This window comes from Nematostella vectensis, chromosome 13 (assembly GCF_932526225.1).
Source record: "Nematostella vectensis chromosome 13, jaNemVect1.1, whole genome shotgun sequence".
Classification (NCBI taxonomy): Eukaryota; Metazoa; Cnidaria; class Anthozoa; order Actiniaria; family Edwardsiidae; genus Nematostella; species Nematostella vectensis.
The window spans coordinates 8,642,284-8,666,425 of NC_064046.1; the positions used below are offsets into that span (position 1 = coordinate 8,642,284).

General features: G+C 43.1%; 1 protein-coding gene across 5 annotated transcripts in view; it reads left to right on the forward strand.

Moving 5' to 3' along the window:
• The window catches only part of LOC5518518 (kinesin-like protein KIF15), a 49,686-nt gene that overhangs the window by 20,989 nt on the left and 4,555 nt on the right, over positions 1–24,142 (forward strand). For 4 of the 5 annotated variants that reach the window (XM_048720627.1, XM_048720628.1, XM_048720626.1 and 1 more), the window contains 23 exons: positions 657–805; positions 1,102–1,164; positions 5,697–5,810; positions 6,304–6,397; positions 6,538–6,669; positions 7,025–7,134; positions 8,135–8,278; positions 8,411–8,488; positions 9,324–9,617; positions 10,182–10,289; positions 12,297–12,402; positions 12,757–12,887; positions 13,340–13,417; positions 13,691–13,807; positions 14,401–14,550; positions 14,797–14,883; positions 15,156–15,218; positions 15,708–15,788; positions 15,925–16,008; positions 16,222–16,320; positions 21,120–21,167; positions 22,597–22,746; positions 23,714–23,898. In XM_048720627.1, the coding sequence (XP_048576584.1) occupies positions 657–805; positions 1,102–1,164; positions 5,697–5,810; positions 6,304–6,397; positions 6,538–6,669; positions 7,025–7,134; positions 8,135–8,278; positions 8,411–8,488; positions 9,324–9,617; positions 10,182–10,289; positions 12,297–12,402; positions 12,757–12,887; positions 13,340–13,417; positions 13,691–13,807; positions 14,401–14,550; positions 14,797–14,883; positions 15,156–15,218; positions 15,708–15,788; positions 15,925–16,008; positions 16,222–16,320; positions 21,120–21,167; positions 22,597–22,746; positions 23,714–23,898 (2,665 nt within the window). Of the gene's footprint in view, positions 1–656; positions 806–1,101; positions 1,165–5,696; positions 5,811–6,303; positions 6,398–6,537; positions 6,670–7,024; positions 7,135–8,134; positions 8,279–8,410; positions 8,489–9,323; positions 9,618–10,181; positions 10,290–12,296; positions 12,403–12,756; positions 12,888–13,339; positions 13,418–13,690; positions 13,808–14,400; positions 14,551–14,796; positions 14,884–15,155; positions 15,219–15,707; positions 15,789–15,924; positions 16,009–16,221; positions 16,321–17,151; positions 19,601–21,119; positions 21,168–22,596; positions 22,747–23,713; positions 23,899–24,142 lie in introns of those variants that run through there. The other variant, XM_048720630.1, reaches the window with a different exon arrangement.

The following is a 24,142-nucleotide window of genomic DNA, read 5'->3' on the forward strand; positions in this document are numbered from 1 at the left end:
CACGGTAGCGCGCATCGCATGTCTAACTTTGTTTATGTGGCAACGGTAGAGCGCGTTACATTGCTAACTTTGTATTGGTGGCCAGGGTAGCGCGCGTTGCATGGCTTACTTTATATTGGTGGACACGGTGGCGCGCGTCGCATGGCTAACTTTGTTTATGTGGCCACGGTAGCGCGCGTCGCATGGTCTACTTTATATTGGTGGCCACGGTAGCGCGCGTCGCATGTCTAACTTTGTTTATGTGGCAACGGTAGCGCGCGTTGCATTGCTAACTTTGTATTGGTGGCTAGGGTAGCGCGCGTTGCATGGCTTACTTTATATTGGTGGCCACGGTAGCGCGCGTTGCATGGCTAACTTTGTTTATGTGGCCACGGTAGCGCGCGTCGCATGGCTTACTTTATATTGGTGGCCACGGTGGCGCGCGTCGCATGGCTAACTTTGTTTATGTGGCCACAGTAGCGCGCGTCGCATTGCTAACTTTGTATTGGTGGCCAGGGTAGCACGCCTCGCACTATTATGGACCATCTCGGGGAGGAATATTATGTGTAGCACTACTGTCGTCATTGATATTTCGTCACATTTAGCTTAGAAACGCCTTTTTTTACTGTATTGATAAAGAAGCATTTGCTTAAATACATTTGGTATCGTTGATACAGAAAAGAGTACACCCGATAACGATGCAGCGCTACAGCGACAGAATTCCTCAGATGGCAACAATAACGAGTACAGCCAGCAGTATCGAGAGTGGAAAGAAATGATCCTAGCGGCAACTGAAGCAAGGGAAAGGGCGGAGCAGGAGAAGTTGGTAAGATACTTGCCAGTGTGGTCCTCTAATGGGGGTAGTATACGAGCTAAGGGTGGTCCCATAATAGGGGTAGGATAACAGCTAAGGATGGTCCGATAATAGGGGTAGAATACTAGCTAAGGGTGGTCCGATAATAGGGGTATGATACCAGCTAAAGGTGGTCCGTAAATAGGGGTAGGATACCAGCTAAGGGTGGGCCATAATAGGGTAGGATACGAGCTAAGGGTGGTCCGATAGTAGCGGTAAGGAAATTTATGTCTGACAATCGGTAACACCGTTGGTGCGTTTGTTTGTAGATTCTTGTCGAAAAAGTTCAGAAATTGGAGGAGCTGTGTAGCAAGAAGGACAAATTTGTGATGGTGAGTAAGGGGTATTTGTGTGAGAGTGTTAAGCTAAAAATGGAAGTCGTGAAGAGGTACATTGTAAACATGATAATAATAATCATACACAAACATGAGTCATCCTATATTACAGTTATCACGGGTCCTTATATTAATCATCTTCCTAAGTTACCTTTTTAGCAAAGCTTGATTCAGTTATATTAGGGACCTTAAGCAACGACGACGGCAACGTGGAAGACGACGGCAGAAAACAATAGGATTTGATTGATAATTAAATAGCAGTACATGAAAAATGCGTTCTGTCTGAAACATTTCAGCCGTTTTCCACCAAACCACGACGTAAAAAGTCCCAGTTTCACGGTCAGTTGAGGACGCAGACGTTTACACTGTAAACTCCACTCTATTTTGGTACAATCTACAATAGTACTTTCCTTGCGTCTCAACTTGAGACCACCTATACTTCTTTATCATATTTCTCCCTAATCTACTTTAATCACATACCCCTAGTCTCTATAATGATGTCACCTTCTAAGCTAAAGGGGGAATAGTTCTCTATCATCTTACCTCATTATCAACTCGTTAAAGAATGTCGATCAACCAACTCCTTTGTTATTGTTTTATAGTTGAGAATACACCGGTTTAATCGCAAGAAAACTTGCGATACGTAATTGACTTATTTGCTTGAATTAGCCGGTCAATGGAAATGGATTCTTTGAGTCACTCGGCGTTGAGCGGGAGCATAAAATGGCGGCCTGGTTGGCCTTCTTTTAAACATGAAGTTTGCTTTAACTTTGCGTCACACTCTTGACACTACGAGACAAGGCTGCTGCGTGTCGTTGCGCCTCAAACTTATAGGTGACTCGGCGTGGAGTGGGAGCATAACATGGCGGCGTAACCACAGGTAGCCCAGGCAATGGTTGCTTGTTCGTAGCTCAAAATTCGGCTGTTCTGAGAGGGGACGAGTAAAGAGTTTTTTTGTGGAATGTTGTCAATAAAATTGCCTTAAAACTTAGAACATGCCTTTATTGACAACATTTCACAAAAACGCTTTACTCGTCCCCGTTCAGAACAGCCGAATTCCGAGCTACGAACAAGCAAGCATTGCCTGGGCTACCTGTGGCGTAATTGGCCTTCTCTAAAACATAAAGTCTGCTTCTCTTTCGTCTTTGCTTGTGATGATCACCGTCAGTTCCTTTCTGAGCAAGTAAAGGTTGTACTGCATTCCATTGACCTTGACAAGATTGACTTCTTCCTCAAGTCTCCTACACACGGCATTCCTCCTCCTACCCTCATTCGTGGTTAGCAGGCAACCCCCTAGTTCCTCTGAAATGTCCTGTACTAGTGGTCCAGTACTCCTGTATTTTATGGTGTTGATAACTCTATTAGCTGTAGCATTGCCTGTTTGTTTGCAATGAGATTTGCCCTCCTCGGTGCAACGTTGTTCTGAGGTTTCAAGGATGAAAGGATTCTTTCTTCCTTGGTTGCAGGATGTTGGGTGTTATACTGCGGAGTCTTGCCACCTATGCATTAATCTATTCTCTACCCGGCCTTGCCTTTGATGCCGTTCTCGTGGTGCACCTGGTGACGGTGGAAGGGGTTGCATCTGTAAAGTGTTATTACTTAGGTTTTCATAGCATTTGGCAGCTCCTTTGGGATGACGATGTATTGTGGCGTTTTGTGACGGTGAGTGTGGGTACATTGCTTTGCTATCTTTTGTTGGGTTCTTATTGCATTTGGAAACCCCTCTAGGTGCATGATAGGTTGAGGGTAATGTTGGATGTTGGTACATTGGTTCGGTATCTTTGGCTGGGTTCGTATTGCGATCGGTAACCCCTCTAGGTTGAGGATGAGTTGGGGGTAACGGCGGATGTGGGTGCATTGCTTTGGTAGCTGTGGTCGAATTCTTTTGATCGCTTTTGGAGGGATCCGGGCGCTTTCCTCTTGTAGGTGGAGCAGGCAAGAATGCCATATCCCCGTCTGTATGTGAATGCTGTTGCCAAAGGATTTAGTGGGCACCAAGCGGCGGCCTGGTCGACAGCTTTGTTGTTCATAAATACCAATGCTATTATGGCATGCAGCACAATGTTGAGTCTGATAATCTTCTCCCTTTCTGCGTGTCGCTTCCTCTTGCAAGGCCATGACTGTTTGAGTGGTTAGTCTGTCGTCTGTTTTGTTCGGGGTGATCTCGATTGAAGCTTCCAACATGGTCTGTCTGCAATTCGTTACCATTGTTATGGGTTTGGTGTGCCGCTGGTTCTTGCTTGGCCATTCCTGTTGATTTAAATGTTGGCCATCGTTCGTTGGGGTTGTAACTATTCATGCTACCGTTATGCCTTTGTGCACTGGAAAGACCTTCGCTATCTTTGTTATTGCCACGTTTTATTTTCTCTTTCTGTGGTGTTTCTACTGAAGGCTTAGCCAGTCTTCGGTTTGGCGGGTGTGCCAGACACTGGCTTTCTCTGTCACTGCATTGTGTCGCTTCCTCTTGCTGTGGTGGTCCTTCTGAGGAAATAGCGAGTCGTTGGTGTGGAAATTGCTATTTAGGTCTCCAGTATGTTCAGTCTGAAAATTGTCGCTTCTGCTGAGCTCGCAGTGTTCTGCTACTTTCTTCTCAGGTATCCTTGTATTGTGGTCGGTTCGATATTGATTAATCTCGGAGTGCGGGGCCTTTGATTCGGCATGGCTGGCAAAGTCATCTGAAGTATTATAGTTTTCCTCCCATATCGGACAAGGAGAGGGTGAAAATACTGAAGGTGAAAGCGAACCTGAACCTGGCGGCGAACGCCTTGATGTTCGTGGGGACGAGGACACGGAAGATAACGATGAAACCGATGATACAGATATCGATCTTGAGCTCGAGTGCGAAAAAGTTTCCCCTAAGGAACTGGTTGATAATCTACCACGTAAAGGATTATTTAGTGCGATACTGGCCAGCTTTGTTACATCAACTGCGCACGGTACAGATGAAGACCTTTCTGGGAACTCTCTCCATTTAGCTCTCGCGATAGAAGGGACGTGGAGCGGTGGTAGTTTTAGACGTTGCCTCGGCTCCCGCCTCGACGCTGTCTCTGGGCTTTTTGCCATGCCAGAAAAAGAAGGAATATCGACAGGAGCAGATTTAATTTCACAGTGGGGTGCTTTGACTTTTATGTGAATACTCTGCCCGGGAGTGCGTATTGAGTCGGTGGAGTTAGAATTTGTGGTCTTGGTAATACGTCTAGAGTCAGAAGATATGGAGTTTGTCGGCCCGGGAATATTTTTAGACTCAGTCGACTGTTTCTGTGGTATATCTCGTACTCCTGCACTTAGACTCCGCTCTGGCCGGTCCACGTTTCCTGTTTTTCGACTTCTACTCTCTATCGGTGGAAGAAAGGACGTACCTCGAATGTTCTGTGAGTTTGTGGCGGGTACCCAGACGTGTCCATGCGAATAGAGTTCGTTTTTTGTGACAGCCATTCCATTCGCCAATGGACTTAATCGAGGCTGACCTAATTCACCTCCCCCTCTCTGAGAATTCCTCCGTCGAGCCAAGAGTCCTTCCCGCTCACGGGCTACATCCTTTCCACTATTTCTGTTGATCGATTTCATTTTGCAACTTATTCTCAAGCAGTTGTAAAATGGACTTTCACATTCTTGATAAACTGAAGGTTGACGACCTGGGACGTATGCGTCACGTGATGTATGACGCACCATTGACGTCATTCCATGCTGACCCTGTACCAACTTAAATTAAATGATTTCAAATTCATCGATTCAAATTACTTTCAATTAGTGTAATTATCACTAAGCGAGGGCTGATGCTTATGCATCCTTGGCAATCTTAATTAAAATAATAAAATAATCGAATAAAATAATTTTGATTATTGTAATTAAAGCTTGGTTAGCGCTTTTGTAACATGTGGCGAGCGGGTTAATCTTTGATTCGTTTATTTTGCCCTTTTTGCCCAAATAACTAATTAACATTAGAGCTATTCTATTTTTGAAAATTTAAAACTTTTATAGCCTATTTAGTTTTTTATTTTGGTAAATGCAGCAATTAGCAGTATTTTGTTTAATGCAATCTATCATAACCTATTTAATTAATAGTATTTTGGTATCTTCAATCTTTCATTACCTATTTAGTTAGAAGAATTTGGAAAATCTTTCATATTATTTATATATATATTTATTGGTAAGTGCAATCTTTCATTTTGTCAGGAATAGTTTGTACTTAGGGATGTCCCATATATTATAAAAGGTGGGTCTCACAGTACGTAAAACCACTGACTGCTTCGGAAATTTGGTAAAATGGAATTTATTCTACAAAAAGCGACAATTATTCTACAAATCGCGCTTAATTCATATACCTATAGAGATTTCACTCAGTTTCAAGTTTGGGGGAAAAGGTTTTGCAATTTTTATGAAATAACTACGTTTACAACAGGCTTTATCAACCAGATTCTGCTTAACTCGAATTCGAGGTATAATTCGGGTACAATAACGGAAAAGGACAGGTCCCATGTATCAAAGTTCTTGTATAATTCTCGCGTCTATTAAATGATTTTTTTCAGTCTACAAAGATGATCTTAAAATTCCGAGAGAGTCACATCGCTAAACTGGAGCGCATGCGCAAAAGTAGCAAGGAAGACCTGGAGAAAGAGGAGGACACTCGAGACCAGCAGATCGTAAGTCACATAATAAAAACAATAGCGCTCAAGTCACGTACAGGTTATATAATACATATTGTACCCTTTAGTTTGAAATACTGGAATTTCAAAAAAGTGCACCCCTGACATATTGTAGGTCACGTGGTAGAACAACAGATTGTAGGTCACGCGATAAAACAGTCGTGCTTAAATCACTTCGAAGAAGTACAGATCGAAAGTCACGTGGTAGAACAACAAAAACTACAGGTTGTATATCACGTGATAAGACAATGGTACGCAAGTCACGTTGAAGAACAAGAGATCATAAGTCGCATGGTAGAGCGACAGAGTAGAAGTCATGTGATAGGATGGAGCGTATGTCACGTGTCAATTGATAAATCATCATAGTTAACTCATCGCATACACGCCTTGATTTTGAATGCTTGCAGTGTGCTAGAGTACTAAATCATTTTTTAATATTAGCTCTTGTATTCCTTAGCTCTTGTTTACATCATGATCTTACCTATTCTAGCAACTGCTGAAAGAAGAGATCAGTATGCTAAAAGAGCAAGTAGAACATCACCCCGACGTCACGCGGTTCGCCATGCAAAACCTGGAGCTCCGAGGTATGAGACCGAACAAGAGACTACATTCTGCAACAAACCACTTAACCCAAAGGTTAACTCGCCTATACAGGCCTATACTGGCTCAAACAGTGCCGACATAGTCCAGCATAATCACACATCACGCATGTTTTGTTTTGCAGCTGAAGTTAAAAGGCTGCGAACGATTGACAATGAAGGCAACGACATCACCACAGAACTCGCCAAGAGCCATCGCTACACTTATCAACTAGAACAGCAACTCAGGAATCTTCTCAAGTCGCCACAGGGAAGTGGTATGTAAAGCCAGTGCTTTCCACCAATTATTTTGATAACAGAATAATGTTAAATCCCAAGAGAGCTACTTTTCACCCATTCCTTTGCATTTTGGCTTCGTCTTACTTTTACTGTTATAAAATATCCCGCGCGCCTGATAAATTGCATAACGGAATACTGCTAAATTCCAAGAAAGCTACTTCTTACATATTCCTTTGCACTTTAGTTTTCCTTTTTTGTGTCTGAAATAAATGACTATTTGTTGTTTTTGGGTTTGTTTAATTTGCTTTTGGGATTTTTTTTCGCATATTGTAACACGGTTTCAACACTTCAGAACTACTAAAACTGAACAGGTGTTTTTTGTTGTCTTTACAGTTGATCTCGAGCGTAGTTTATCGAGTTCGTTGCTCAACCTAGAAGCCTCAAATGCTGAACTAGAGAAATACAAGATCGAGCGTGGGCAGATGATGGCAACGCTTGACTCGGTCAGTGCCTCCCCCTTCACCCCCTCCACCTACCCCTCTCACCCCCTCCCCCTTCTCCTTCACCCCCTCCACCTACCCCTTCACCCTCTTCCCCTTCACCCCCTCCACCTACCCCTCTCAGCCCCTCCCCCTTCACCCCCCCACCCTCCCCTCTCAGCCCCCCCTCTGTACCTATCCTGCTCTTTTTAATTCATTCATTTTTTTGACGAAAAACACTCAAATACGCCATCAAATACGGGGTTTGGAACAGCTTAATTTGCTTTCTACCTGCCCCCTTCCCCCTGTCCTATTCCCCGGCTCCTTTGGTTTGGGGTCTGAAGTGGTATAATCGGGATTCACCCTTGTTTTAGGCCTTGGTTATCGGTAACCGGGTTTAGCTTTCCAAAAGCGGAAACAGAAATGTGTTTTGTGGTTAACAGTGACTGGGAAGATTGGGGGAAGGGGGGGGGGTTCGCGATATCGAGAAATTCGAGGGGGGGGGACAGAGACCACTCCCTACTCGTTATTCGTATACTCCTTATACTTTTTAGAATCACTCACTCACGCACTCACTCACTCACTCACTCACTCACTCACGCACTCACTCACTCACTCACTCACTCACTCACTCACTCACTCACTCACTCACTCACTCACTCACTCACTCACTCACTCACTCACTCACTCACTCACTCACTCACTCACTCACTCACTCACTCACTCACTTACGCACTCACTCACTCACTCACTCACTCACTCACTCACTCACTCACTCACTCACTCACTCACTCACTCACTCACTCACTCACTCACTCACTCACTCACTCACTCACTCACTCACTTACGCACTCACTCACTCACTCACTCACTCACTCACTCACTCACTCACTCACTCACTCACTCACTCACTCACTCACTCACTCACTCACTCACTCACTCACTCACTCACTCACTCACTCACTCACTCACTCACTCACTCACTCACTCACCCACTCACTCACTCACTCGTATTGATGTACAGACGCGCGAGGACCTGGAACAGACCCGGGAAAGCCTCCAGCAGTTGAAAGAGAAGCACGTGAACGAGTCTGAGGGCCACCGCCGTAAGATCGTCGAGTTGGAGGCAGGGCTTTCATCTTCCAAGAAGACCATCTCAGAACTAGAGGTAAGTACAATCGACAAGGGTGATCCTTAGACCACGTAGTGCTAACACGCACACCAAGGCGTGTTAGCACTAGTGATTTTTTCGCTCCCGAATACATTTGTTTTCGTTGCACAACTCTTTGTTTTGTCACAGAGAGCACTCGACGCCTACCAGTTGAAGACAGCGATGGAGAGAACAACGCTCAACGAGATCCACATGCAAACCATCAAGGTACCACCTTGCCGTTTTTAATCTTTAAATAATAGAGACCTTCAGATTCAAGTTTTTTTGCGCTTTCCGGCTGACCGCGAAACTCAAGCGGTGTTTGCCGTTCGAAGTTCACGTTTTGTACGGCTGGGACTCCTTCTAGAGTTAAGTCATTCACGGCCAGGTTTTTTGTGTTCTTGAACACCGAAATCCCACTTCCAAAACAAAAAGTTAGCTTTTAATTATACTATAAAATCGTAAGCCTATCGATGCAAAGACCTTGTTTTCTTACCAATTTTATTATAGCGATGTTTTTTCACATTTTACATGGCTCCTTTTAAATGGCCATTTGGCACTTTCACTCGAATCTTAAATCCAAAAATGGGCATACGTCTAACGTGAAACCGCAAACAGCGGTGGCTGGCCCAAGGACAGTAACATAAAGGCAATGGGTAATAACATAATAAATAAACGACCAAAAGACATCGCGACGACAAGGAAAAAACGGCAAACATGATCCATTACCAGATTAGATCGCTAGCCGCTACAAAGTTGATTGGTGACGGTTCTTGAGGGAGAACTGCCTTTGGTAGAGTGTTTAATATAGGAATTGTGCTAGAGTAAAAGGAGAATTGAAAAGCATTGATTGTAGGCACTGGCTCTAGTGGAAAAGGATACGGACGATGTATTATCACGTGCAATACCAACTGTTCACGTTCTGTCGCTAGAGTCGTTTGACGCGTATTTATATCATATCCATCAAAGCACTGCCACCTGCCTTACTTGCAATACCCATCGTTTACGTTTTATAAAAGTTCTGTCGCTAGAGTCGTTTGACGCGTATTTATACCATTTTTAGACTTTGACTTCTCCCCGAAAATCACCGAACTCAAAGCGTCTCACACCGCAATCAGCGGCAAAATCCAAGCGTGGAAATCCGCTGACTCCTCGCGGCAACGACATCAACAGGCTCAACTCACCGGTGATTAGCCTGGACGAAGAGAAGCCGCCGAGCTGGCTCAAGCGACGAGACAGCTTCCACGACACGAGCGACAGTGAGTTCGACGAGCCTTTCTTCGACTTTGAGGGGGATGACATGGACGCGGAGGAAATCTACAGCGAGGCACTCATGGATGAGCTGAAAAAACTACAGGTAAATCGGCCACACTATACCACTTCAAATCAGGTAGGTGAAAAGATCAGGTAAATCGACCAAACTACTATACTACCTCAGAATCAGGCGGGTCGGAAAATCGGGTAAATCGACCACACTATACTACTTTAAAATCAGGCGCGTCAAAAAATAAGGTAAATCGATCATACCATACTACTTCAGAATCAGGTACTTCGGAAATTTGAGTGAATCAGCCGGAAAATCGTAAATGCTGTCTAATATGGCTTGCAATAAGCAACCGCGTGACTTTTTTAGTTGTAAACTCACGCCAAAATTTACACAGAAACTTCAGCCGTCGAAAATAAGTCCTTGATAAATAAATTTTCTGGCTGATTCGTAAGCGCTAAATTGCTTTTTGTTGCTGTTAATTTTCCGCTAAAAGCCGGAGCGCGCGAGTTTGCCCCAAAAATCATATGATTTCTTAGTGCAAATTGCCTATTCTATAGCGAGGTATAGTGGACGACCTGAAAAAAAATCTGCAGGATATGGTAAGCGTCAAGGCAAGCGTGCAGATTGGTATTAACCGGAAATCTTTTCTTCTAGGACATGAACAATGACTGTCTCCAGAAACTCCAGGCGGAGGAGGCCAAAGCTATCAGACTTAGTCAAACAGCAACTAAACTCGACCACCAAGTGCAACAGCTTAACAATGTAAGTATTCTTATTATATTTTAAATACCAAGCAATAATCGGATCATATGATATTCTGGAGTCGCAAAAAAAGTGTGCAACTTAACTTAGACTAAAACATCGCTTTAAAATTAAAGGTTCGGCGCTCTCCTGGTTGAGGTCATATCTGTCTGACAGATCTCAGTTTGTGAAAATCGGAAATGAAAGATCAGAAAGCAAGAAGCTTGTCTGTGGTGTACCTCAGGTATCAGTTTTAGGTCCATTGCTATATTCGATGTACACTGTACCTCTTGCAGACATAATCAGGAAACATGGACTTAACTTCCATTTTTATGCTGACGACACGCAAACCTACATGTCGTTCAATCCTCTATCTGATAAAGAACCTGCTCTGTCGCGACACTTAGTTGAATCATGTATCGATGACATTAATAGATGGATGACAGCCAATAAGCTTCTTCTTAATGGTGACGGAACTTCTCGTACTTCATGCTCGTCATCGCCCAAAACCTAATCTGAGTTTCATCAATGTTGGGTCTGATGTTGCTGAGATTTCTGATTCTGCAAAAAACATTGTAACATGGTTTGACAGCGAAATGTCAATGGACAAACAAGTAAAGAACATATGCAAATCAGCTTTTTTTTTATCTAAGCAATATTGCAAAAACAAGAAAATACATCTCATTTAAACACTGCGAGAAACTTCTCCATGCATTTGTCACGTCTAGGCTGGACTATTGTAACTCGCTTCTTTCAGGCCTGAAACAAGAACATGTCCGTAAACTCCAATCTGTCCAAAACTCTGCAGCACGCATTCTCACTGGTGTACGTAAATTTGACCATATAACCCCTATCTTACAGGAGCTCCAAAATACTACTTTTAACTTTCAAATCTTTAAAAGGCCTAGCTCCTACCTATTTAAATGAATTGCTTACATGTGCCACGAAGAAGTCTGCGCTCTGAAAAGAAAGCCTTACTGGTAGAGCCTAGGTGCAATCTTAAAACTTATGGCTATAAATCATTTTCACACACTGCGCCTAGGCTCTCGAATTCCTTACCTCTGAACATAAGAAATTGCGACAGTTTAAATGAATTCAAGACAATGGTTAAAAACGATCTTTTCAGAAGTGCTTTTTAACATGTTTTAAAGAACCTATCATTTCTAGCATAATATATTAATATATTTTGAATTGTTTGCTGTTTTTACTATATTTCTTATATAAAGTGTATTTTGAGATGCTATGAGTTAGTTTGTCTAGGATAGCTAGTTAGTTAGTTGTTAGTCAGTTTGTTAGTTAGTTAGTTTGTTAATTAGTTAGTTAGTCAGTTAGTTTAGTCTAATTTACTAAGTTTTAAATACTTTATATAAAATATTGTTACCTTAATTTTTATATTGTAAAGCGCCACTGGGTTTATAGTAGAAGTGGCGCTATAAAAATCGATTATTATTATTATTATTATTATTATTATTATTATTATTATTATTATTATTATTATTATTATTATTATTATTATTATTATTATTAACTTATCTAACGAGGGAGCTTTAGGCACTGACTGTGAATCGTGAGTGTGAATCGCTATTTGAAGTACGCTTAGTTATATCAAAATTTCGATTTCAAAGCTCTTCATGGATAAGAAAATTCATTTCAAATAATCGAACAAAAAAAAATTATAGGGTAATTTCAATATTATTTCAAAATTTTGTAGCGTATTTCGTATTTAGTACTAAAAGCCTTGTGTCCGATCATCCTTTTTTGACCGGGAGGGGGGGGACGCTAATACATTGCGGTTAAGGGGTGCTATTTCGAATGGGCGCTTATTGGGAGCTGGGCGCTATAACGAGCATTTATGCAGCCTAGTCCCAGGCTTTCTCACTCGGTTGCTAATCGAGCTTCCTGTGGATGATAAACCAGAGCTCGCCCCAGACCCCCAAGCTTTTTCTTGGTTCTTCCAAAGAACTGGAAACGCGGTAAGAACTCCTGGGACTAGGCTGACATTTACGGTATTTTTCTCACTACCTGCAGATTTTGACGAGTGAAAGGGAGAAATTTGCGGCTGCAGAGACGGAGCTTAACCTGCGTAACCTGAGTCTGACGGATAAGCTCAAAGAGGCCAAGGGCAAAAATACAAGTAAGAGAGTACAACAAATCAAGATATTACCGATACAAGCATTTGTATAGCGCCTCTTACACAGTTTCTAAGCGGTTTATATTGAAATCTTAATACCTTTAAGTTCTAGTAAGCCAGCATAAGTTCAACAAGTCAAATTCAAGGCCGTGAAATAGTAACAATATCAATATCTCGACCCCAAGGCTTTCCCAAATCAGCTGATGGAAATGGGTGCTTTCTCCTACTTAGTATTTTGCTAGGATAACAAAATGGTAGGCTAGCCGCGTTAAGGCAAGGGGCGGGCTTACACGTGATTTGGGGTATACAATCTAGCGGATCTAAATGATCTTATATGTTGTCTGTTTTGTCTGTTAGTCCTAGGGAGTGAGGTAGAAGACCTCAAGATCGTCCTACAGTCTGCCGACAAAGAGTTAGAGTACGTCAAAAAGCAGCGTGACCTTGAGAGTATTGAGGTTGGCAGGAAAACTGCATCTCTTGAGAGCCAGGTGAGAGCCTCTATGGTGTGCAGCAAAAGACACGCTTTCCCCCACGGGAAATTTAACTGAAGACCTCTCACCTCCCCCCTCCTACACCTTCCTGGAAATTTGCCGTCACAATGTTTGTATACACTTATTTCAAATAAAGTTGCACTTGGAGAATCTTTGTATCGTAACCCGCAGTTCTTCATGGGTATGAAGACAATAAGCAAATAAGCGTATAAAGCTGTAGATTTTTTGTTTACATTCTTATGGACATTCACATGGCTTTAAGATACAAGGATTCAGCCGTTTATACGCTACCCATGAACCACATCCGGTTACGACACAGGTTCTTCAGTGCAACCTTATTTAAAATAGGTTTATAGAAAAAAAACTTCACTTGTCTTTACAATTTTCGATTTATTTTCATTCGCTAGGATCGCTTATTTCTTTAACTTTTTCATACCTTTTTGCTCTAGGTGACGAAGCTCGAGATTGAAAACTACAATAAGCAGAACGAGATTGAAAGTGGAATCGAATCCATCCAGAACCTGCAGGTAGGGGACAAAAATCCACATTCAATGAACCGTTCACCACACCGTCAAGACCGCTTTGTTGTTGTTGCTTCACCTTGATTCTGATGCTGCTGTTGGTGGCTTGTGGTAGGGCTTTTTTGATGCTGTTGCTGTTGTTGTTGTTTATGGTGTTGTTTTTGATGATACTGTTGTTGTTGATGATGGTGGTGGTTTTGAGTATGACGACGATGTTGTTGTTGTTGTTGTTGTTGTTGCCATTCTACGCGTATGACGTATTTCATGTTTGGATACCAGTCTGAGGTGGAGACGCTCCGGGCTGAGCTGGAGTTCAACCAGCACAAGACGGACCAGTACGAGGAGTTGCTCAAGAGTGAGCGTCAGCGGATTCGCTCGCTAGAGCAGGAACTGCAGGTTTGTTCCATTCAAACAAATAAGCAGATACTTTAACAGTTTTGAGTTGTCTCCAAAAATCAGTACACTTTCAAATAGTGTGAGAATCGATGCGTGTTAATCCGCGTTGCATCATGGATAAGCCATTTGTCGTGGCCCGCGTTGCATCATGGATAATCCACATGTGATAACCCTCGTTGCATCATGGATAATCCATGTGTCGTAGTCCGCGGTGCATCATGGATAATCCATCTGTCGTAGTCCGCGGTGCATCATGGATAATCCATCTGCCGTAGTCCGCGTTGCATCATGGATAATCCATCTGCCGTAGCCTGCGGTGCATCATGGATAATCCATCTGCCGTAGTCCGCGTTGCATCATGGATAATCCATCCGCCGTAGTTCGCGGTGCATCATGGTTGAGTGCAAAATGACAAAGTTCATGCATTTAATACCCATGGGGCAACGCAAGCTACAACAACTGATTTCTCCAGTTCAACCATATTTCAATTTGGTGTAGACTCACATCAGCTCACGCCTGACCCCACTTTGAATCTTTCTCCTCACGTCTCACATTACCTCACGCCTAAACTTCCTTCACCTTTTAATTTCTAGTCAACGAACGAGAAGCTGCACTTCCAGACAGAGACGAACATGAACCTAATGAGCACGCAGGACGTGCAGGAGGAGCGAGTCCGCGCCTTGGAGCAATGCCAGACTCTACAAGCCGAGCTGCAGAAGAGTAACGCGCAATGCGAACAACAGGTACATTTTGCTAGCCTTTAGCTAGGAGAGGTACCTTGGTGGGACGGGTCTTACTCCACAAGCCAGCGGTCCCGGGATCGAATCCGGGCAAGGTTACAGATGTCAAAACCTTACTGAAGCATAAACACGTATATTGATATGTTCTTTTTATGTATAGAATGGCTATGACCCAAAAGATGCTATCTAACGTTGTAGAGAATGTGTCACAGGTGAGAGTTTGTAATCCTGATTTTCCCCTGTTCCCAGGCGTACAGAATCATGGCAATTACTCAAGATTTGGAGGAGTGTAAGGGAATGGTTAACGCTCTCAACAAACGTAACGAATCTGACAAGGTATGTAATCCGCGGGATCCCTTCAACTTGTGCTCATTTCGTAGTTTCTGCGTAGTTCCTGGTTCCGGACATGGTGTACTCACGCGAGATCCCTTCAATCTGCGCCTTGTCCCATGTGTGCTTTGCCAACTCTGCGAAACGATCATGCCTCTCTTCTGCGGAAGATATCTTCTGGGAGCACTTTCAAAGGCCAATCCCCTCAGCGTGCAAGCTCGGCGATGTGCGGGGGAGATCTCTCTGTTTGTTACTGCTAATCTTGTCCCTTACTGCAGGATTGCGTCAACAATCTGATGGAGTCTGTGAAAGGATTAAAGAAAGTAGTGAGTGAAAAAGAGGTAGGAAGTTTATTCCTTAATGCTATTTTCAAATGTTAACCTTGGTTTTTCCAGAGTGAGGGATTAAAATAGACATCTCGTTCGAGCGCCGATTGTTTTTACGCGAAAAGATAAGGGAATTAAAACGTGACAGAATAACAACCGTGAGGCATTCAAACGCGCGGCAGCGATTTATCTAGTAGTTTCTAGATGGGATTTCTTTAACGCGCGCGCGACATTTTGATTCGCTAGACGCAAGAGTATAATTGATAATACGCTGCTGAGCTGCCTGTATTTCTCTTACTCTTATCTTCTTTTACATGTTTTAACACCCGTAAATGATTCTGCTCACACCTCCTAACTACCGTATCTACCATACCATTTGAACCTTGTGCGGATTTGTTACCCTGATTCAACCACACCAACCAGGACACTTTGTTATTCTACAGCTTGTCTGATGTGTTTTTAGTCATCCCGTATTTCCCTGAAGTGAGTTTTGATTACTTTCAGGCGGAGTTGGGCGCGCGATACAGTGAACTTGAGGAGACACGCTCGCGAGTACAGGAGCTGAATGACACGTTATCTGAAAAGGTAAAGCCACCTTCGCTACTTTTACTGTCACGTACTAAACCAATGAAATCTCAAGGTGCTGGTCACGTGTTCGACCAATGAAAGCAAATTGACAGCAATACCATGTGTGCGAATATAATTTTGTTTGCTTTTTCAGGAACGAACGATTGATAAACTGAAGGAAAAGCTCGGCAAGGAAGCTGAGAAAATCAATCGAGAGAGACAACAATGGGAGTCAGAGGTAACAGAACGATTGTAGTCTACCGCAAAACTCCAAACTTTGTTTAAGTATAGTATCATACGTAGTCGTTCTGACCTCTGAGCTCCGGGCGACTGCGCAGTAGACTACCCCAAGTGCGATATTTGCCTAATTCACTATGAATTGCTATTACTATTTCCATCGTTTCTTGTTCGGTACGTAAGCCCCCCAAGTTAACGTTCCTACCTCTCCTAGACGTCTACGCTTCGCGAAGACCTCAAACGTACTTCGCAACAGTGTATAGCACTCGCCAAGGCGCTGGAAGAGCAACAGCAACAGTACACGGCCATGCAGGTACGACACTTATTGCATTTGTTATGGGGCCATGGGGGTAAACTGTTAGGGCGTGGCTTGGGAGGGGGCATGGGTGCATAGGGCTCACCTAGGCGCTGAAACAGCCACAGATCACGGCTTAGCAGAAGCGGATGTGGCTAGTTGGGGGACGCTTAGGGCGTGACCGGGAAAATGGTCAAGGGGCTCTTATGAGTTGTCGATCTGGATCAGCTGCATTTACTGGTTACAGCACTCTCAAAGTCACTAAACAACTTTTTGTTAGACCCTATCTCCCCCTGTTACCTACGTCGTACTGTCTAGGAAAATTAAAGTTAAAAGCTGTTCGTTTACAGCCACTATGGCGTCGATTCTCTCCTATCAAAACATTAAACCTACAATATCTAGCGAAAAGCCTCTTACAAGCAGTAAGGGCGTAATGGGAATGGTTTTAAATAACACTATGAAACAGCAAGTGCAATTTGGAAAAACAGTACTTTCTAAGCCTAACTTTATTACACAAGGCTAAATGTTTGGGATTAAATGAGTGTGAAAAGCTAAATTACTATTGTAATATTGGCGTGACGAGTAACGGATAAGCGCTTGGCCTTTAATGGCAACTTCACAGCGCTTGTAACATGGTTGTTAAGACGTTATCCCTGGGTGTGTGGAGGGTGCTTGTAAGCGCTTGGCCTCCAATGGCAACTTCACGACAGTCGTAACATGCAGTTGCTAAGGTTACCGTGACGCGGGTGTGACGTTATCCCTGGGTGTGTGGAGAGTGCTTGTAAGCGCTTGGCCTTTAATGGCAACTTCACAATACTCATGTGATTTTTAAATTTTTATTGATTAAAGGCGGTCAGCTGACAGTGACGTCACTGCCAGGGAAAGGTTCTATGACGTCACCTCATCGGAAAACAAAATATTTCGGATGTGACTCCAGTGGCTCCCCACGTTTAAATTATCTAGATGTCATCAATGTGACGTCATCGCCCCAACCTCTGACGTGTGAGCCTATGGCGTCACTATAACCGAAGGATTTTGCTTTCCTTCGCCACTTAATGGAACATAAGCAACTCATGGGACAAGGGAAACCGTGGCCATTTGGATATTGTACCAAGAACAAAGTCTTGTCTTTCGTCATGCATATCTGCACCTCAAGATTTTAAAAGCATTGAAAACATCTTCGCGGAGTTTGAATGGCGATGTTGACGTTACAGCTGCAAAGAAAAGAAATGACACTGGCTTCACATTGGCTTTGTTGCCTTACTTTGTTACTCTGTACATCAAACTCTCGTACGCGACTCCGTTGGTGGTACCTGTGGTGTCATAGAACAAGGTAGCCTGGACTCTCGTACGTGGCTCCGTTGGTGGTACCTGTGGTGTCATAGAACAAGGTAGCCTGGACTCTCGTACGTGGCTCCGGTGGTAGTGTCATCTAATGAGGTAGACCCTAACCACGAAGGAGAGTTCAGGTGCTTTAGCAGATTGCACAGGGAAGCGTATGTACGAGAAAGTATAGAAACGATACTAGTAACTTTTAATGCCTTTGTCAAATAAGGCAACATTGTTGGGCAGAAGCACCCAGAAGAATTCGATCCCAACAATGTTGTACTACTTGCAGGTAGACTGTATGCTTCTGTAAACCCATATCTTCTCGTTCTCGCTTTATTCGCTGTATACCATCATCACTCTTACGCATATCATTAAGTAAAGATATTTTTATAACGATATTTAATATATTCATGTCCTTTTGTAAATATTTTGAAATTTAAGAAAGTCAAACGTATTATTAAGTCAACTACTATCTATGCTTACTGCTTACTGATAAATGCTCGTAGCTTAAAGAATGTCGATCAACCACTCTTTTGTTATTGTTTATTATTGAAAATACAATGGTTTATTTGCAAGGAAACTTCAACGATAATTGATTGAGAATATCCTAGTTACCGGTACTCGCTTGAATTAGCCGATGGAAAGGGATGTCTTGTGTAACTCGGCATTGAGCGGGAGCATAAAATGGTGGCGTGATTAGTCTTTCTTTAAGCGCTTACATCTATCAGCAGGGACATCGAGCCAGAGCTAAGTAAACACTGGACCTTGCTTAAAGAGTTAAAGAGTCCCTGGAAGCCGCGATGTTGTCATCCTTGCAAAGTACCAATCCATCAATTTCCATCGGAAGCTGTTGTGATGTTTTCGATAGCATCCAATCAATAAAACATAAGATTTTAATTTTTGGTGGTCACTTAATTTTAGGAGATTCCTTCTCGTAATCTGTCTTCCACTACTGGTTGAAAACAATAACAAAGGTGTGGCTGAAAAGTGCTCCTTAAACCTTCTTGCAACAGGGACGGTAAAGAACCGGGAATTTCTGTTAACTATATCCATGCATCAATATCTTACCTCATACTTTATAAGCAAACACGTATATAAACAAGCCTCGTCCCCAGGCTATTCCTTTGATGTCAGCTCCATGATGCTTTGCGCTCACTCACACTTTTCAATATGGCAGACGGTGCTCATGCTGACTTGGAGTAGCCTGGCAGATTCTTCACCAATATCTCCGTTTCTCCAAAAAATAATTTTTATTTCACCAGCTATCAAAGAAGTGTGCTTTGAAAAGTGCTCAGTATTTTTTTTTAGTAGGATATCGCTGCTTACATTAGAAAAATTCGATGAGTCGTTAAATCTCTTCTCAAATATAGCCTATTTTACGCAGAAAAACAAATTATTTTACATTTTTTACAGTCTACACATGTTAAATAATAAATATCTCATCAAAATAAACGAGTCTTTACAGCTTTGAAGATAGAAAAGAATGTCTTTTAGGGCTTCCAAAAATGATGTCTCTTCACTCAAAGGGATAGACGCCATTTATTATGCACTTTCGGAATTGGGCTTCCTGTGGTACTATTCATGGAAGAGAGGGGACTGAGGGCGAGTTGATCCGCAAGCCTTAAGAAAGGGTGTAAAGTCCCTAATACCTATTCTCCCAGCCAGACCCCTGCTCTGTCTTGACCACGCCACAGGTGGCCCGAAATGGATAACAAGTTCCTTTTCCCAATAAAAGGCCCAAAACACTCGAGACGCCTGTGGATAGGGCTAGCTCCTAGTGTAAGACCGCGTTTTGGCACAGATCTCTTCTTTCATGGAGAAAACACAGAGTGAAAACGTTAAACTTCCGGTTGCCGTCCGCCTTTCAGACGCATATTTGCTTGAGTTGTTATTTATGGCTGTAAACGTTTGTTAAGTGATTACATGAAACATATGGAATAGAAAATAAAACCCCGATTTTGAGATTCTTGTTTGGTTAGGGTTGGGTTCCATGAAATCATAACGATTGCTTGCATTATGTTTAATATATATTTATTGTAATTAATGTTAGAAATCCAAAGTCCGTACATATTGTATGGCAGATATTTCTCTTTTATTTTTGCCTCGGTTAATTGTTAAGCGACATAATGCAAATCTACCATCAAGGAAATCGATGTTTTGTCATATATCGTAGCAACTTTTTATTATTTACGAAGACTTCGTGTCCGATTTGTGTGACGAGTCTTGTAACACTTCGAATAAAATCAATGCAAATGAAATGTGGCGGACTAAAATCCACTTGAATCATAATATGACCAAAATATGTTGTGACGTGACCGTGACGTGACCATAGTATGTTGTGACGTGATGTGCCATTGTATGTTGTGACGTGATCGTGACGTGCCATTGTATGTTGTGACGTGATCGTGACGTGAACGTAGTATGTTGTGACGTGATTTTGACGTACCATTGTATGTTGTGACGTGATCGTGACGTTGTATGTTGTGACGCGATCGTGACGTGACCATAATATGTTGTGACGTTATCGTGACGTGGCCATAGTATGTTGTGACGTGATGGTGACATGGCCATAGTATGTTGTGACGTGATCTTGACGTGACCATAATATGTTGTGACGTGATCGTGACGTCGTTGTATGTTTTGACGTGATCGTGACGTGGCCATTGTATGTTGTGACGTGATCGTGATGTCGTTGTATGTTTTGACGTGATCGTGACGTGGCCATTGTATGTTGTGACGTGATCGTGATGTCGTTGTATGTTTTGACGTGATCGTGACGTGGCCATTGTATGTTGTGACGTGATCGTGACGTCGTTGTATGTTTTGACGTGATCGTGACGTGGCCATTGTATGTTGTGACGTGATCGTGATGTCGTTGTATGTTTTGACGCGATCGTGACGTGGCCATTGTATGTTGTGACGTGATCGTGACGTCGTTGTATGTTTTGACGTGATCGTGACGTGGCCATTGTATGTTGTGACGTGATCGTGACGTCGTTGTATGTTTTGACGTGATCGTGACGTGGCCATAGTATGTTGTGACGTGTCGTGACGTGACAATAGTATGTTGTGACGTGATTGTGACGTGCCATTGTATGCTGTGACGTGATTGTGACTTGCCATTGTATATTTTGACATGATCGTGACGTGGCATTGTATGTTTTGACGTGATCGTGACGTGCCATTGTATGTTGTAACGTGCCATTGTATGCTGTGACGTGGTCGTGACGTGACCATAATATGTTGTTACGTGGTCGTGACGTGACCATAGTATGTTATGACGTGATCGTGACGTGCCATTTTATGCTATTAATTAATGACACGATCTGTGACGTTACCGTGAAGTTACCAGGTTACCGTCTGTCCTTCAGAAACGCGCTTGCCTAATAGTGTATTCTGGCCGTGACTGTAACGTAATCATTACGTACTCGCGACGTATGTGACCATTCTGTTAGTGATTTCATATTTTTTGTTGCTTTACCTCACAGGCCGACCTCTCATCTAAAGCAGACATGATCACCCAACTTGAAGATAAGGTAATAAGCACTTCTAACTACGACACGAATATGCGTAATAAAAGTATTTCAAAAAGTAGTCTTGATTTTACAGTAGTACTAGTTAAATTAGAACCTGTTTAGGCTAACCTGGAATAGCCCATGTTCTTATAAACGGGTAAGTTCTGATAGTTTTGTCCAGTTTTGACGGTATTCGGTTGTTTGGCCATGTGGCATTTTCGTTAACGCCCACGTCTCTCTATAAAACGAATGGTGAAAAAAACGATTATTACAAATGTACTAACCTGGAGCCTTACATTTCATCTGAAAACGTTTTTTTCAAAAATTGCATTATATCTGTTAAGGAATAAGCAGCGATTCTCAGTTAAGTTGTTATTGAGACGCTTTGACAGAATGTTACGTGTGACACTTCTCTAGGTACTAGCGGTAGTTTATAGAATGTGTCGCGTGACACTTCTCTAGGTACTAGCGGTAGTTTACAGAATGTGTTGCGTGACACTTCTCTAGGTACTAGCGGTAGTTTATAGAATGTGTCGCGTGACACTTCTCTAGGTACTAGCCGTTGCTTACAGAATGTGTCGCGTGACACTTCTCTAGGTACTAGCGGTTACTTACAGAATGTGTCGCGTGACACTTCTCTAGGTACTAGCGGTAGTTTATAGAATGTGTCGCGTGACACTTCTCTAGGTATTAGAGGTTGCTTACAGAATGTGTCGCGTGACACTTCTCTAGGTATTAGCGGTTGCTTACAGAATGTGTCGCGTGACACTTCTCTAGGTATTAGAGGTTGCTTACAGAATGTGTCGCGTGACACTTCTCTAGGTACTAGCGGTTGCTTACAGAATGTGTCGCGTGACACTTCTCTAGGTACTAGCCGTTGCTTACAGAATGTGTCGCGTGACACTTCTCTAGGTACTAGCGGTTACTTACAGAATGTGTCGCGTGACACTTCTCTAGGTACTAGCGGTTGCTTATAGAATGTGTCGCGTGACACTTCTCTAGGTACTAGCTGTTGCTTACAGAATGTGTCGCGTGACACTTCTCTAGGTACTAGCCGTTGCTTACAGAATGTGTCGCGTGATACTTCTCTAGGTACTAGCGGTTACTTACAGAATGTGTCGCGTTACACTTCTCTAGGTACTAGCGGTTGCCTACAGAATGTGTCGCGTGACACTTCTCTAGGTACTAGCGGTTACTTACAGAATGTGTCGCGTGACACTTCTCTATGTAATAGGGGGTTGCTTACAGAATGTGTCGCGTGACACTTCTCTAGGTACTAGCGGTAGTTCATAGAATGTGTCGCGTGACACTTCTCTAGGTACTAGCGGTTGCTTACAGAATGTGTCGCGTGACAGTTCTCTAGGTATTAGGGGTTGCTTACAGGATGTGTTGTTCTGGAACTGCTCTAATCTAAGTACTGGTCGTTCTTCACGGAATATATTGTTTGTAGAATGTTAAACTGGTGCAGTCGATGGCGGACCAGGAAGCGAGCTACGAGTCACGTGTTATGGAGCTGCAGAATGTAGCGCAGTCAGGCGACAGCTCTATCGTCATCATAGAGTCTCAGTCTAACGACCTGGAGCACTATAAGGCCACACAGGTACGAACACATGATCACGCACGTAAGAACCCGTGATCACACAGGTGCGAATGCATGATCACGCACGTAAGAACTCATGATCACACGGGTACGAAAACATGATCATGATCACACGGGTACAAACACATGATCACACGAGCAAGAACACATGATCACACGGGTACGAACACATGATCACACTGGTACGAACACATGATCACACGGGTACGAACACATGATCACACGGGTACGAACACATGATCACACGGGTACAAACACATGATCACACAGGTATGAACACATGATCACACGGTTAAGAACACATGATCACACAGGTACGAACACATGATAACACGGTTAAGAACACATGATCACAAGGGTGCGGACACATGATCACACGGGTACAAACACATGATCACACAAGCAAGAACACATAATCACACGGTTAAGGATACATGATCACACTGGTACAAGCACATGATCTCACGGGTACGAACACATCATCACAGAAGCAAGAACACATAATCACACGGTTAAGAACACATGATCAGACAATAAAAAGCACATCACGCAGGTAAGAACACCTGATCACGCGGGTACGATCACATGATCACATATGATCACACGAGCAAGAACACATAATCAGATGGTTAAGAACACATGACCCCACGAGTACGAACCCATGATCACAAGAGGAAGAACGCACTATCAGACGAGTAAGAACATATCATCACACTGGTAAGAACATATGATCATACCAGAAAGAACACATCATCATCCAAGTAAGAACACATGATCATATGGGTAAACATGCTTATTGGAGACAACACATTTTGAAATTAGGTTGAGCGGTTACAATTTCTTTCCAAACTGCGAAATCATTTCCTAACAGTGACGACATTTCAAATGAGCCCTTTTCAAATTGAGAACAAACTACGGTAATTACCTCAACTCCGATTAGTCACATCAGCTGCAATTAAACCAACAGGATAAGTTAAAGAAAGCGCTTGAGAGCTACGAGCTTGACTGCCAAGCAAAAAACAAAGAGATCACTTCCCTGCGGGCTACTGTCGAGACTATGGAAGAACTCCAGCAGGATAAGCACCGAATAGAAGCCATAAATAGGGAGCTTCAGGAGGCCCTTGACCACGAGGCCAAGCTGCGGAAAGAGAGGTAAAGAAGGGGGTGGGATGGAGATCCTCTGGGAAAATTTCTTCCTTGTGGGGGGGTGGCTATTTTCTAAATCTATACACTAGGGACTGTGCTTGTATTGCTAGGCTGCGTGAAGAGAGCGTGGGGTGGGGGTGGGGGTGGGCTTTTCTGAATCTACACACAAAAAACTTTGATTGTATTACCAAGCTGCGCAAACAGAGCATCGTGGGTGGGTGGGTGGTGGGGCTCTGAACACAATATCTCC